At 48.2% G+C, this 16,892-nt stretch overlaps 1 protein-coding gene across 1 annotated transcript in view; it reads left to right on the forward strand.

Annotated features, from left to right (window-relative positions):
* Window positions 1-16,892, forward strand: part of LOC135907191 (EF-hand calcium-binding domain-containing protein 14) — a 47,932-nt gene that overhangs the window by 11,064 nt on the left and 19,976 nt on the right. Inside the window, exons 5-8 of the mRNA XM_065438875.2 lie at window positions 381-491; window positions 9,627-9,713; window positions 11,976-12,101; window positions 16,087-16,161. Of these exons, the coding sequence (XP_065294947.1) occupies window positions 381-491; window positions 9,627-9,713; window positions 11,976-12,101; window positions 16,087-16,161 (399 nt within the window). The remainder of the gene's footprint in view (window positions 1-380; window positions 492-9,626; window positions 9,714-11,975; window positions 12,102-16,086; window positions 16,162-16,892) is intronic.

A 16,892-nucleotide genomic window follows, 5' to 3' on the forward strand; every position in this document is an offset into this window, starting at 1 on the left:
ATTACTCACTTACGCCCACATTCACGTTGACTCATACTCACAGGCACTCAATCACTTTGACAGTCATGCCCACTCCTACACAGTCGCACGTACTCATTCACATTCACACTCACATCCATTCGCACTTCATACTCATGTCCGTTCACGCCATTCGCCACTCACTCAATCATGTGTGTGAAGTCAGTCTTGAGTATGAGTGAGCACTCGTGAATACACCGACTCTTGCCCTGTACCATGGGCACCATGTGGCAACTCATATTGAGTGCGAGAGTACATGTGTGCACGCAATTTCCAGTTTTCATTTGATATGACCTTGTACCCGACTGGGATCAACGTTCAGACTCAGTGTGCCTTCCCTTCCCTCTGTTTTTTGTGTGCAGAATGTAGCCAACCTGGGCAGCCAGGTGTCCAGCCTGGAGAATGGCCTTCAGGCCCTCAAAGAGCAGCACAACAGCCTACAGGTGCTGCGCAAGGACATCGACCAGGTCAAGGTGCGCACTCCTTTTTTTTTGTATAAATATATTATTACGATATGATCGGGAGATACTCAATAGACGAGCCGCCGCGAGAGCGACGACGAAGTGGGTCTGTGCCCTTGGCGCGAGCGAATGTCGGCCTGGCGCTCTGGCTCCTGTCCAGTGTAAATAGCCTGTAATAGCCTTTTCCGTCTGTGTTTTTCTACGCGTAACATTCTGGTGGAGGGGAGCGATCCCCATCCTCGCCATGGAACTCCGGAGTGGTCGGTACATCGAGCTTGTCACCATGCCTCCTGGTGACGAGCCCGCTTCTGCAACGGCTTGTCTGACTGCTCCAATCGTCACGGTTGCCCAACATCGTGACCCTGGTGTGTTCTCTGGCCTGGAGACACAGGACATTGACGAATGGATCAAGCTATATGAACATGCCAACGCTAATAACAGGTGGGACCCAACCATTATGCTCGCCAATATCATCTTTTATCTCGGCAGCAGCCTACGCGTGTGGCACCAGACGCATGACGACGAGATAACCAGTTGGGACAGTTTCATAGAAAAGCTACGGGAACTGTTCGGTGACCCCAGTGGCCACAAGGTTGCCACGAGAAAGGCTCTTGCGTCTCGTGTTCAGACATCTACAGAGCTGTACGTTTCATTCATCCTCGACGTCTTGGCTCTATGCCGCAAAGCTGATGATGCTATGTCTGAAGCAGATGAAGTGTCACATGTTCTAAAAGGCATCGCCGACATTGCTTTCAATTTGCTTGTTTTCGGCAATGTCTCGACAATCGACGCCATCATTAAAGAATGCCGTCACCTTGAACAAGCTAAGAGCCACCGTATCACACCACATCATGCGGCTACCCAACGCTGCTGCTACGTCGACATGTCAGGGTCGACCGCGTCAGAGCTCCTTGTGACGATGTAACCCGTATTGTTTGCCACGAGCTCAAGGCCGCCTGTTCGCCAGCTTTCTCCGCAACGGCTCCCGATCCACCAGCAACTACGATTGCGATGATTCAGGCCGTAGTCAGACAGGAATTCGAGAACATGGGTCTGAACTCCGTATGTTCAACGTCTCAACCCAGCGTTCCCCAGTTCTCTACCGGCCCTCCTCGTCCCCAACAGTCCTTTTCTGCCACATCTCGCCGCAACCCGTCCAAATGGCGTACCCCTGATGACAGGCCGATCTGCTTCCACTGCTGTCGCATCGGCCACGTCGCTCGTCACTACCCCAACCGATGGCCACCACCTCCTTGGACATACACCGCCACATATTCCCGCACTTTTGGACCTTCTGTTCCCTATGCCACCCGCCATGAACCCACTGTTGCTGATGCTCCTGCTCCGAACCTTTGCTACAGCCGCTCGCCCTCACCTCGACACCATCAGTCTCGTTCGCCCCAACCCCGTCGCCTATCGCCTCCCGGACCCAGCCAGAAAACTAGGCACTGCAGCTGCTGGAGGTGAAGCTGCATTGTCAACCCTGCCCTCAAATGCTCTGCTCACGTTACACACGAACCAAAACCTTCTTGACATTGACATTGACGGCTATCCTGTCACTGCACTCATCGATACAGGCGCACATCTTTCTTTTATGAGTGCTGCCTTCCGACGACGACTCAAAAAGCTTCTCACCCCAGCATCGGCACGCGTTGTCCGCGTTGCGGATGGTGGAACTGTACCTATTGTCGGCATGTATATGGCACGTGTCAGCATCGCCGACTGCCACACCCCTGTCCTCTTCACCGTGATTGCTCATTGCCCCCATGACCTAATTCTTGGCCTCGACTTTCTCTCCGCGCATTCTGCCCTTATTGACTGCTCTGCCAGTACCCTTCGCCTTGAGTTGCCGATTCTCGCAGAACCTTCTGACGCACCCCAGTGCCGCCTACGCCCCACCGGCTTCATTCGCCTGCCGCCAAAATCAATAGCCTATATTGAAGTCTTGTCTTCCCCACCAGTTCCTGATGGTGAGTATCTCGTCACTCCTCTGCCTGACATTCCACTACAGTATGACGTTACCTTGCCTCACAGTATACTTACTATTACTGCGAACCTTACTTTCCTGTCTACCTTTAACTTTGGATTGGCAAAGCAAATTCTACCGCAAGGTATTTGCCTTGCCAACGTTGACTGTCTCAACGACCATTATGTGGCAGCGTTATCAACCGATGATTCTTGTGAGCTTCGCAGACCCCTCACGCCAGCCTTGGGCGCCGATCCCAACATGAAGAAAATGGTTGCGACGGACCTGTCCTCTGCGCAGGCTGAAGACCTTTGCCAAGTATTATCGTCCTACCGAGATATTTTCGACTTCAACGATTGCCTTTTAGGCCGGACGCTCGCGGTCAAGGATCGGATTCTCACTGGCGATGCTACGCCTATTCACCAACGACCGTATCGAGTTTCTGCGTCGGAACGCTGAGTAATTCAAAGCGAAATGAACAAAATGCTAGATAAAAACATCATTGAGCCTTCTTTGAGTCCCTGGGCATCACCTGTGGTGTTAGTTAAGAAGAAGGACCGCATATGGCACTTCTGTGTAGACTGCCATCATCTGAACAACATTACTACGAAGGATGTCTACCCGCTCCCACGTGTAGACAATGCCCTTCAGTGCCTCCACAGTTCCAGCTATTTCTCTTCTATTGATCTTCGTTCTGGATACTGGCAGATTGCTGTTGACGATATGGACAGAGAAAAAACCATGTTCATCACACCTGATGGCCTACATCAATTTAAAGTAATGCTATTTGGATTATGCAATGACCCTGCCACCTTTGAGCATATGATGGACTCCTTGCTCCGAGGTTTCAAATAGTCCACATGCCTCTGCTACCTCCACGACGTCATCGTCTTCTTGCCAACGTTCGACACTCACCTTGAGCGTCTAATAACTATACTTGATGTATTTCAAAAGGCGAAGCTGCAACTTAACTCATCTAAATGTCATTTTGGCCACCATCAAATCACTCTTCTGGCCATCTCCTTGACGCTTCCAGAGTACAGCCTGATCCCAACAAAACTCGCACTGTCTGAGACTTTCCGGTCCCGAAGACAGCCGCAGACGTCTGAAGTTTTGTAGGACTATGCTCGTACTTTCGTCATTTTGTTCCAGATTTTGCGACAATTGCTAGGTCCCTAACTAATCTTTTGAAGACAGGCGTACAAATCTCGTGGTGTACTGCAGAAGCTGCTGCCTTCTCTCGTCTCGTCACTTTTCTAACCTCACCACCTATTCTTGCCCACTTTGACCCTGATGGATGGATGGATGGATGGATGAAAAACTTTATTAGGGTCCTCTAGCGCGCAGCAGGCTGCTCCCACGTCGGGACAAAGAGGCCGAGTCTCTCCGCCGCGTCGCGGGCCCGTTGGACAGCCCATAACTGTTCTTCGAGGTTGGGGCTGTGTAGGACCGCATCCCAACGTGAAGAAGTGTTGTTTTCATTGCTGTGTAACGCGGGACATCGCCAGAGCATGTGAGGTAAATTCGCTAAATCATTGCATAGTGCACATGCATTTGTTGTCTGAATATCGGGGTACACCTTGTGAAGAAGTACAGGGTTTGGGTAAGCCCCCGTCTGTAGAAGCCTTAGTGTCAAAGCCTGAGGTCTATTGAGTTTGCAATGTGGGAGGGGGTAGATCCTCCGAGCCAAGCAAAAGTACTTAGTAATTTCGGTGTACGAGGAAGGAGAGTCCCGATTGTCAGTACCCGCGGCGTCACGCTGCCCGGTAGCTACGCAGTTGATGATCCCTCGCGCAGCTCCGTGTGCCGACTCGTTGAGGTTGGGCGGGGCACCCTCGATCTGTCCCATGTGGGCTGGAAACCAGATCAATATGTGGGGCTTGATTTCATTGCTTCCTAGTATCCTTAGGGCCAGTTCGGATATGGTTCCTTTGTAAAATGCCCTAACAGCTGATATGGAGTCACTGTAGATCGATGTCCTCTTGTCGTCCAATAAGGCCATCGCTATTGCAGCCTGCTCTGCGATCTCAGAGGACGTCGTCCGAATTGAGATTGCGTTCGTTATTTGCCTTTCATGATCTACGCTAACTACAGCGAAGGCTTGTCCGTCGGCGTAGCGCGCTGCATCTACGAAACTGTTCTCCGAAGCCCGTTCACGAGCCTTTTCCAGGAGAGCCTTCGCGCACACCCGACGTCTTCCCAGATGCCCCTACAGAATTGCGTACAGATGCCAGCGGTCATGGCGTAGGTGCCATCTTATGCGAGCCGCCTCCTCACACCATCGGAGTGCAACTATTCCATTACGGAACGCGAATGCCGTGCTGTACTGGGCAGTTGCGAAGTTCCGTCCTTACCTTTACGGTCGCCCTTTTTTCGTAGTCACTGACCATCATGCTCTCTGCTGGCTCTCATCACTAAAAGATCCTACAGGCCGGCTTGGTCAATGGGCTTTGAGACTACAAGAATTTTCATATTCCGGGGTGTACAAGTCTGGCCGCCTGCACCAAGATGCTCATAGCTTGTCACGTTACCCTGTTGACGACCCTGATTCCTCCAATATTACCAGTGCTGCTTGTGTGTTCTCTGTATCGCAGCTGCATAATTTCGCCGACGAGCAGCGTCGCGACACCTACATCAGAGCACTCATCGACCGTTTTAAACGCTCTCCGGCCAATGCCACTGTACGCCTCTTCGTCCTCCGCAACGGCACTCTGTACCGTCGTAACCTTCATCCGGACAGCTCTGAGTTCCTACTTGTCATACCTAAACACCTCCACTCAACTGTTCTGGAAGAGCTTCACGACGCACCAACGGCAGGACACCTAGGCGTATCTCGAAACTATGACCATGTACATCACCGTTTTTTCTGGCCGGGCCTTGCCCGTGCCGTACGACGTTACGTCGCCGCTTGTGAACTTTGCCAACGACGCAAGAAGCCTTCCTAGCTCCCCGCTGGTTACCTACAGCCGCTCGACATTCCTGCCGAGCCCTTTCATCGTGTCGGCTTACACCTTCTCGGCCCATCTTTGGAATTTACATCAGGAAACAAGTGGGTTGCAGTCGCGGCTGACCACGCAATCCGCTACGCCGTAACCCGCGCTCTTCCGACCAGTTGCACAACTGATGTTGTGGACTTCCTTCTACATGATATCATTTTGATGCATGGTGCTCCGCGTCAATTGCTAACAAACCGTGGCCGTACGTTCTTGGCCGAAGTCATTGACGACATCATGCAGTCCTGCTCCATACAGCTTAAATTTACCACCTCCTACCACCCTCAAATGAAAGGCCTGACTGAGCATTTTAACTGATACCTTACCGTCATGCTATCGAAATACGTTTCAGACGACCAGCGTGACTGGGACCTGGCTCTACCTTACATTACCTTTGCGTACAACTCTTCCCATCTCAATATTACTGGCTTTACCCCATTTTACCTCTTGTATGGCCGAAAACCGACGCTACTACTAGGCACTGTGCTTCCGTCCACCACAGCTTCCAACTAGCGCTTATGCCCGTGATGCAATCGCTCGTGCTGACCATGCTCGTCAACTCGCGCGCGTTCGTCTACAAGTGTCTCAAGACAAACAGAAGCATTGCTACGACCTCCGTCACCGTGATGTCCATTTTGTTCCCGGCGCCCTCGTGTTGCTTTGGTCACCATCGCGTAAAGTTGGCCTTTGTGAGAAACTGCTTTCCTGTTATACAGGCCCATATCGCGTGCTCCGCCGAGTGACCGATGTCACCTATGAAATTGTTCTAGCCACGCCCACTACGTCCTCTGCTGCGACAACCAGTGACATTTTCCACGTTTCCCTACTCAAGCCCTACAACTCTCCATGCGCCTTGGATATTTAACAACGCCGTGACGGCGCTTTTGCCGCCGGGTGGGTAGTATTACGATATCATCGAGTGATGCTCAAGAGACGAGCCGCCGCTTTGAACGACGACGAAGTGGGTCTGTGCCCTCGGCGCGAGTGAATGTTGGCCTGACACTCTGGCTCCAGTCCAGTGTAAATAGCCTGTAAATATCCTCTTCCGTCTGTGTCTTTCTACACGTAACAATATGTATATGTGCCTTCGTATCAGTGAGGTTGATATTTGGAGCTAGCATCTGCACTGTTTCATCTGTTGCATTTGGGGTTGTGGATAAAACTCAGAAACTTGAAGCATGGTGCACTGGATCTGCATACATTTTTTCGTCTTCACACTGAAAGCCAGTGTGAGTGGCATTTGTCTTTGAGTTCGTTCCCGAGCCAGAAGGGTCATGCTGGGGCTGTACCATCGTCTTGTCTTTCTGAGATGTTCTCTGGCTCGTGTGGCATCCACACTCATGCTGCATGCTTTGTCAGTTGGAACTGTGGCATTGATTCTAGTATATACAGTAAGACCTCGTTAAACCGTACCCGCTTAAACAGTAGTTTCGTTTTAAAAGTAATAAAGTCAAATCCCTGACTCGGCAGCCATTGAATATAATGTGTTTTGCATCCGCACAAACCGTACCAGGTTATTGGGTATGTATCGGTTAACACATAATGTTTCCACTTTTCGTCGCGCAAACACGGCGATGCGTCGTCTCCATCGGGCCGCCTGGCAGAACAACAAGCCTCAGAGATCAGAACAGCCTCCAAGAGCCCTGTGCGTTTGCGCATGAAAACACATCAACATCATTTTGGCGCCGTGCCAGAGAGCATTGTGGCATCATGCAAAGAAGAACTCGCGTCATGCCGAAGCTCGGATAAAAAAGACACCAGGTGCTTAGCATAAAAGAAAAATTAGACATTGTTCGTGCTATCGAACGTGACATCAAGAAGTCGGCGCATGCATGCGACAGGAATCTGCTGTTGACTACGGTGTGTGGCATAATGCGAAAAAGCTGCTCGGCAGCAATGCTGCGACCGCGATCAGGTGTCGGCTACGAGGTTTGACTTTTCGCCATCGTCCCCTCTGTTGTTGCCGAAGTGTCAACTAGCGACAGTGTTGAGGACGACACGAAAAGCGACAGCACGGGCAGTTCAGGCCCTACTGTGCCAGGAGCTGCGCGTTACGTTAGCCTCATGAATGCAATTGTCGTGACGAGAACAGCACCCCGCCATGAAAAAAGGCACCCAGCGACTTCTGCAGCGCTACTGCCACATGCACAGAGAACTTGCAACACCAACGAGCAATCTGCCATGCAAGTGTTTGCCGAAAAGACGGGGCTGGCTGAAAAGCTGGCTCGCAGCTTCAGTAAGTTTGAGGCTGCTGTTTTCGCTGCTAGGCTGCCGTAGCATCAATCGAAAATAACACTTTTTATCGCGCGAAGTGAAGACTGTATGATTTTTTTCCCTTTAATCGCACTCTTTCTGAGTTTCGTTTTTGCCAGGTAAGTGGGCGATCTCATGCTGTTTCGGTTAAGCAGCACTACCATTTAGTACACACTTTTTCCAAGCTTCGGCCAACTATGGTTTAACGAGGTTTCACTGTATAAGGAACATGAAGCGTGAACTAGATTGCATAGCCCTTAAGCAAAGCAGAAAACTTTTTACATTATAGTTCTTCATTCTATTTGTAATGATGAAACCAGTATTAATAAATGTTCCCACATGATGACTCCACATATCTCTCAATAATGATCGCGCTTTTTTTTAAGAGCTCTGAGAAATAACTTCATATAAGCTCAAAAGCGTGGCAGTTTGGGCGATTTGGTATGTCATTACTTTTTTTGGCTTGTAGCGCAGCTCAGAACGAGCTGAAAGGACAGAGTGTTCCTTTTCATTACCCCTTCCGCCTTCCTTTTAGCTCTTTCTGAGCTGCGCTACAAGCCTAAAAATATTCATATAAGTTGTTAGTAGATGTATATTTTCACACTTTATTTTTGTTTTTACAATTTGCTAGTCAAATCAATTGGACGCCAGTGCTGCGGATGACCTTGCATGTATTTTTCTCATCCTTACAAGATGGTTTAAACTTAAGATGAACTTTATTTGAATGTACAAGTTATAACTGTGTCTGGTGTTTGCATGTTTACAGTGTCATTACTGTTCTGACCCACCTATAGAAATGCACAACTGGGCAATGTAGGTTCTTGATTAAGTGGAATAAAAATAAATAAATTGACTTGACAGCAGCCCTTGAACATTCTGCTCTGTTCAAGGGCACTGATCACGTGGCTGTTTCTATGAGGGGGGGAGTGTCCATTTCGGTGTCTTTACTCATTCAAGCCTGCAAGTTAGAGAGTGGTGCAAGGCCCACCTAACTCCAATCAAGTTCTTCCATAAGTAACAATGTGTAGACAGGTAGTCGTGGCCACATATACAGCCAAGCCTTTAATTTGAAGCATCCTCTACTTCATCAGGTACTTTGCAATTGGTAGGTAGCTTTTGTCTCAATTCATTTCAGGTGTCTTCCATAAAAAAAATTCATGCGTCTGATGGTGGGTTTAAACTACGGTCCCTGAAAACAAAACCTTGATGCTCTATTTGTTAACATGATTGGCCACTCTCTCTCGTTTTTCTTAACTTTTGCGAATTTGGTCTCGTTTTACGATTCTACCAGCGTTTCATCAAGCTTCACAAAAAACAAATTGTGTTTGTAAAAACATTTCGCTCGCTAGTGTCCGAAGCTTAAGTTTGCTTCTATCATGTTTATGCAGACAATTTCCTGAAGCAGGCAAAATCAACTAGCACAGCAGTGTCACCACAATAGCCACTGTGATGTACAAAAATGTTGCTTGTCAGTAGTCTCTGCTGTTCTGTGTATGTTGCTTCTTGTATGCTGCGTCTGAACTAAATCATTAATAAAGTGTGTATGTGTCCCACGAAAGGCATGTGCTCAAGGCTGTACTTTTTTAAGTGTGCCATAACCATAAATAAATAATTAAAATGTGAATTAGTGACTCTTCTTAATTACCCACCTGGAGAGTGCTATTTGTCGCATAGGTACCATCCACATCTTGAGGTAATACACCTGAACAGCCTGAAATGCACAATATTTTCCATGCCTTTCTTTCTTTACCGTTCAAACTGAAAAGAACATGGTATATTCGTGTGTATATATTGTACTGCTAACAGTAAGATTCAGTTCAATTCTAGGCTCAACTAGCTTAGCACGGCTGTTTAGTGTAACTCGAAGAACTGTGCTTAGTGTCTCGCGTCCTTGGGTGCCAGCCGCCACATTCCTTTTCATTTTTTTCACCACAGGAGCAAGTCCAGCGGATCAGCAATGCCTCCGCTGTTGCCGTGGACGACCAGAGTTCGACACACACCAGTTTGCATGACTTGGAACAGGTCAGAGTCTATCTCTCTCTGGCTTTTACCACTGTTTGCTTTAGCTGTCTCTGCGAACCTACCGAGACTTGGCAGTGACATGAAAAGTACTTTGCACTGAAACCATTTAGCCAGATATTGCAACAAAAGCCCATGGCAGAGAGCAGCGTGGTTGCAGGGCAAGATATTGATCACAGCGCTTACTTGTCGTGTACGATGCACAAGTTGTTTTTGGTCCTTAGTTTACATTAGCGTTCGTATACTGTGAGTGGTTTACTACAATTTGCCAATAGTAAGAGACACACATTGCATCATGGGAGCTAGACTACCCACTTGAGCTGTAATATTTGTCTGAAGTTATTTGAGCTGTAGGTGGCGAAGGTTATTCTGGAGTCTTCTGTTACAGGTGCCACTTGTAACCCAGCTGGGACATCGGGACATCAGAATGAGCAAATCGGCCTATTGCCTCCATATTCATTTGGAACTCACTCCAACGGTTATCGAATTGTGTGATCATCTGGCCCCATTCCACAATTTCTTTAAGTTATACTTACGTACACCTGCTTGAGCTATGATTTTGTCTTGCAGTCTGTCGCACCTTTCTAATTTAATTCTGAATTTTTTTTACTCCTTGTGTAATCATGGTGAAGTATAGAAGTCTATAGCTGTTTTTTGTTTGTTTCTTTGGTCTGAGCAGCTCAACCTGTGGCATACACAGTGAAACCTTGTTAAACTGTAGTTGGCCGGAGCTCGGAAAAAGTACTTATAAACGGTAGTACTGTTTAACCGACATAGCGCGAGATCGCCCAGTTACCTGTCAAAAACGGAACACAGAACACAGAGAGAGTGCGATGAAAGGGTAAAAAAATGTACAGTATTTATTCACTTCGTGTGACAAAAGTGTTATTTTCATTTGATGCTGCGGCTGGTACACGGCTGAAAAGCTGTGTGCCAGCTTTTCAGCCAGCCCCCTCTTCTCAGCAAACACTTGCATGGCAGATTCCTCGGTGGCGTTACGTATTCTCTGTGCACGCATGCGGTAGCACTGCAGAAGTCGCAGGGTGCCTTTTTCATCGTGGGGTGCTGTTCTCATTGGGACGATTGCATTCGTGAGGCTGACGTAACGCGCAGCTTCTGCCACTGTCGGGCCTGAACCGCCTGTGCTGTCGCTTTCCGTGTTGTCCTGATCACTGTCGCGAGTCTACACTTCAGCAACAACAGAGGCAACGATAGCGAAAAGTCGAACCTTGTAGCCGACATGTCTTCGCGGTCGCAGCAGCGCTGCCGAGCAACTTCGCATTCCAAATGCCACACACCATAGTCAACAACTGATCCCTTTCGTGTGCCAGGGCCGACTTCATGTCATGTTCGACAGCACGAACGATGTTTAATTTTTCTTCTATGTTGAGCACCCGGCATCTTCTTTATCCGAGCTTTGGCTTGATGCAAGTCCTCACTTGCACGACGCCACAAAGCTCTCTTGAACGCTGCCGAAATGATGTTGATGTTGATGTGGCTTCACACGCAAACGCACAGGGCACTTGAAAGGCGTTGTTCCAATCTCTGAGCTCTGCCGAGCCGCCTGATGGAGAAGACGCACCGCCGTGTTTGCACGACGAAAAGTGGAAACACTACAGGTCAACTGACACGTACGCAATAAGCTGGTACAGTTTATGTAGATGCAAAACACATTATGTTCAATGCCTGCTTAGTCGGGGATTTGACTTTACTACTTTTAAAACAAAAATACTGTTTAAAAGCAGGTACAGTTTAAAGAGGCTTTACTGTACTATGTGCTCTTAAATAAAAGCTTGGAGACCCTCCCAAGGTAGAAATTAGATTAGTGGTTTAGCAAACCTATTGTTAATGAATTATCACCTGCACTGCCTTTTATTCTGTTATTTATTTTTATTTACTTACTTCAGTTTGTTTAAAGATCAAGCAGAGAGGCTAACAACCAAACAATGTTCATGAAAAGGTAACAACACGAGTTGGACCAGAGTATTTCACGGGTCACATTAACAATAGCGAAAGAAATAAATGCAATATTTGATCCGTTTGGTCTGTTCGATCTGCTTGTAAATTTCCAGCTCTTTACGCATTGACTCTGTACTTGCCACTCCTCTGCATTTTTAGTTAGATGACTTGCATGGCTAGTTTTATTGTAGGTACCTGCGTCAGTTTTACTTTGGGGTCTCCTTTTGCTAACTTGTTCAAGCAGTTTATTGTAACATGAAGCCGATGAATAAACCTGACCCGACCTGCCCTGAAATGTCATTACAGAGTGTGCAACAGTGCCTGGGAGAGGTGCGAGCCGTCGTCGACCAGAGGCTAGTCGGCCTCGAGTCTGGTCTCAAGGAGGTGCACACCACTACTGAGAACCACACTGACATCCTGCTGAGGCAGCAGGTGAGTCAGCTTTGCATGGCCGGTGGGATCGAATGAAGTCACGTCTACCACATAGACCAACACAGAAGCTTACAGTTTCAAATCTACAACAAGAAACTTGTGGGAACATTTTGATAGTTTAACAATGTGCAATATATAATATACACGCCGCATACGGGTGGCTAACACTATTAAATATCTTGGACATGAATATTCTTCAATGCTATTACAGTTAAACATGATATACAGTCAACGACCGATTTTTCGGACCCTCTAGGGAACGTAAAAACGTCCGAAAATTCAGGCAGTCCGAAAAAACGAATGCATGCAAAAAACACACTTTTTCTTTTTTTCTTGGATCTAGAGGTGGAGGGCGAAGTACCAGGCTTCCGAAACCCTGCCAAAGCATCAGTGAAGTGGCTATAAAAACAGGCGTTCAAAAACTCTGTATGCAGCCGACTGCCGTTTTTTATTATATACATATGCATCGTCGGGCAGCCGGTGTTATTGCTGCAGTGGCTTGAAGAACTTGCCGATTGTTGTTTGGACGGCGTTCCGGTTGCATGCGATCATATTCGCCTCGATCTGTGCAAGGGTCATGTCAGCACTGTATACCGATGAAAGAGTCAACAGTGCTCGCATCAACTCGGCGCTTGTAGGCGGCGCAGGCATTGGCTCCTCATTTTCAACATCGGAGTCTTCTGAATCCCCCACAACCTGACGGACTATTTCCTCGTCAGTCAGTTCTGCGCAGAAGTCGAGCTCGTTGTCTGCATCAACAAACTGTTTAAAAGTTATTTCTGTGGGTATGGAAACCCCAGCAGAGCGGAGGTCGTTGATCACGTCGTCCATGGGCGGGCACACGTCAATAGTGTTGTTGCTTTCAGGCAAGTCTGGTTCTTCTGTGGCGAGTACGAAGCCCGCGTGACGAAAACAGTTGCGGATCGTGTCTTGCGTCACTGCCTTCCATGCGTCCGCAAGCATTCCAACAGCAGACCGAAGGTCAACGTTGTAGCCTTTGGCGTTTTCCGCACACAGCACCATGCGGTTTAGCACCCGCGAACGGTACAAAAGTTTCAAATTGCGGATGACGCCTTGGTCCATTGGTTGGAGGACTGCAGTCGTGTTGGGTGGCATGAATTCCAGCTGGACAGCCTTCAAATTCTTGATATGACCATGAGCGGCGCAGTTGTCAATGCAGAGCACGACACGTCTGTTCTGAAGCTCAAACTTCCTGTCCAACCTGCGGACGTAACTTTCGAACAACTGCTGAGTCACCCATGCCTTTTTGTTGGCTTCGTACAACACTGGCAGCGTTGCCCCTTTAAAGCACCTCGGGTTCTTTGACTTCCCGATTACCAACAAGGGAAGCTTCTCGCTGCCAGACATGTTGCTGCCGACAAGAACGGTCAGCCGTTCTTTACTGTGCTTGCCACCATGGCATGGGTCACCAGCAAAAGCGAGCGTTCTTTCTGGCAACATCTTATAAAACAAACCAGTTTCGTCGCAGTTGAAAACGTTGTCAGCAGAGAACTGCTGCAACAATGACTGTAGTTTTCCGTTGCGGTACTGCTCAATAACTGCACTGTCGACGGCGCCGCTCTCGCCGCCGTCGACAGTGCAGTTCTTCTTGAACTTGAGGTCATTCCGATGTTTAAAGTTCCTCAACCATCCATCACTAAATTTAAAATCCTCAATGTTCATTTGAACCGCGAGAGTTTCCGCTTTTTCTTTCAAGATGCAGCCCGAGACCGGCAACCGCTTTGCTGTCATCGAATTAAGCCACACGACGAGAGCTTCCTCAAGCTTTGTATGAACACCTTGGCTTGCATTCTTTTTTTGGGCACCAGATGGTTTTTCGGCCGCTTCCAAGATCTTGTCCTTGTTCTTGAGGAAATCCGAAACTGTTTGCTTAGAAATTCCGAACTCCTTGCTCACGTCAGCCTGCGATCGGCCGCTCACGACTTGTTTTATAATGGCTGCTTTCTTCTTCATCGTTAACCGACGGTACTGTTTTCCGCGCTTCGATGCCATCGGCGAGGACGACGAAGACGGAGTGGAGGCCATCGAAGGCAAGCGAAGTCCTCAATTTGAACAGTGGAGTTCGCTGACGAGCGTCGAAGCACCTAGGCCTAGCGTCGCAGAGCACAACAGCACAACCACACACTACGCCAGCCAAAACGTGACCCGCAAACAAACGAAATGGCGCCGCTCTGGAAACTCCGCCGGAGGCGGAAGTGCGGCGATGAACATAGCCAGCGTGGCCAGACCACATTGGTGTGTGACGGCTAGATTCGGCTAGTTGTGGTTCAAAGCGGTGATATGCTTCGGCTGCAAGTCGATTTCCTTCGCGAGGGCGCTACGCGAGGAGCCAAAGGACCTTCCGTCGCGTCAAAAAGTCCGGAAAATTGGACGGCGGGGGGTTCGAGCGTCCGAAACTTCAGATGTCCTTATACATTGATTCTATGGGGCTCGTGGCGGTGCCGCGAAGACGTCCGAAATATCGGGCATGTCCGAAAATTTGGGCGTCCGAAAATTCAGTCGTTGACTGTAACAGATACAGTCAGCAACCAAGTTTTCTGGCACCTGATTTTTTTGGACCTGCTCGATTATTCAGCCTGAACCAGGGCACTGCCACTTACTTTGTAGAACCAATGTGTAATGCAACTGAAATTTCTGACACTGTGTGGCATGTTACTGAACTTCAATGCTGAAGTATTCTAGGGCTACTTCCTTTGGAAATCTGTCTGTCTGTCTGCAGCGTGTGAGGCGATGCGGTCTATAGGTACACGCAGGGTCCTATGGAGGTATATATGAGCATGCGTTATGTCTGCTCATGACTACGCGATGCTGTATGACTACAAGCACCACAGGGAGTTTCTGCAGTAATTCTTTTCAGACTGACCTACGCTTTGCGATGTCAAAAAGATGGCAGCTGCAAACAAAGCTGCTGCTACTCCAGTTGTCACCCATCCTCCAGCTTTCGTTGTCGAGCTAGTTCCTCTGCTTTGCTAATGCCACCACTGCAGAGAGTTTTGTCTACTCGGCGTCAAACCACAAACTTGGTCACAGACTCACGAGAAGACAGCAATGGCTAGGCCTATACTAAGTGGGAGACGCATGTGGCGGGATGGCAAGCTGTTGCAGCAAACTTGCCCTCAATATGTTCATACCTGTAGACATTTATACTGAAGGTCAGTTAGATCGGGTACAAGATGATGCAAACAGGCTGGACTACAGTGACGCACATGAAGCCGAGTTAGGGTTTATGGCCGATCAGCCGGCAACTGCCACAATGCCTGTTCGCATCTGCTGATGTAAATCTCGGCGAGCAAAAATTGCAATTTTGTATCAAATAATATATGACATACTGTTGTAGATGCCACGTTTAGACAGTAAGGTTTCTTACAAAAATTTATAGCAGAAAGCCTGGCTCTGGTGTCTGTGGGAGCTGGAAGCATGGCAGCTCAGACAGCAGGAGGAGGAGGAGGATGGGTATGTGGCATTAGCCAAGCAACTAAGGAGGTGGGCCACCAGATAAAGCATCTGTATTGGAGGGCACGAGCAGCCAGCATTTTGCTGCAGGGGCGTGCACTGCATCACAAGAGGTGGACTCGGCTAACAAGGTGACACGTCCTCTCAGGGTCCACCGCTCTGGCCATGAGCAGTGACACACTTCTCATGCTGCGCAGTCACAAGAACAAAAGGTGCTTCATCGCCATTGCCAGAGGCTGATGTGTCGTCTGCCACACAGTGAATTCGCAGCTGCTACCAGCTGCTGCCAGGTGTCCAGAGACCGACGGGAGCCTGAACGATATCGTTAGTCTGAAGGTTCTTGTGCAGAAGGCCGAGAGAGCACTTGCGCTAATGAAACCGCAGAGGGGAAGCTTAGTTCAGCTTGTGCAGAAGGCAAATGAAGCTCTATGAACATTGCTGGTTTCAGCCTGTCGACCTCTTAAGTCTATGAAACCAGTATGAGGATGTATCGTGTGCCCTTTCTTTGCAGACTCAGCTGGAAGGTGTACTCAACTGCACCCACAGCTGCCCGGCCGACCTGTCACCTGAGAACCTCAGCCTAGCCGTGAGTCATCGCTTCAACCTTTTAACATGAGTTTTGCATTTGTTTATATTTGTAGACGAAGAAACTTGCCGAAGAGTGTATACTTCTGCTGCTGTCTCCTTTTAATTGATTTGTGTGGTTGATATTGTAGTTAGTTTATTTTATTGCTTAACTTTACTGGTCGATTTATTTATTTGTGTATTGTGCCCTGTTGCATAATTTTTGCATAACAGAAAGCTCACCTCATTTCCTTTTCTGTATCGCCCCCACCTTCTTATGTAATATATCTTCAAGGGCGTTTAGGGATATTGGAAATGAATAAATGATGCCAAAGATGCATGCAATGCGCTAATGATAAGTTATGGCAGAACCCATCTCACGATCAATGTTGACAGTAGTGCAATTGTCATTGAAGCAGTGTAGTGACACGACGTATTGCCGCCGCAGTCACACATTATGTATGAGACGTGTATACAGTAGGATTTCTCTCTCGCACTTTCCTCTAAACACGCTGCACTAACGACGACGATGCGAAGTCCACTTGTGGAGTGTTCAGGAATATATAGCCAGACAAAAATTGGCTGAACATATGTGACGGTGGTTCGACTACGCCTGTTGCCAGATAATTTTTTATGACTTCTTTATCATTGAAAAGTTGCATATACTCAGTGGCACATACCGGTGAACTAAGTTGCCAGAATTTTTTTGTGCCAGGTTTGTCCTGAGTAAACTTTCCTGTGAAATTGTGTTCA

This window comes from Dermacentor albipictus, chromosome 9 (assembly GCF_038994185.2).
Source record: "Dermacentor albipictus isolate Rhodes 1998 colony chromosome 9, USDA_Dalb.pri_finalv2, whole genome shotgun sequence".
Lineage (NCBI taxonomy): Eukaryota > Metazoa > Arthropoda > Arachnida > Ixodida > Ixodidae > Dermacentor > Dermacentor albipictus.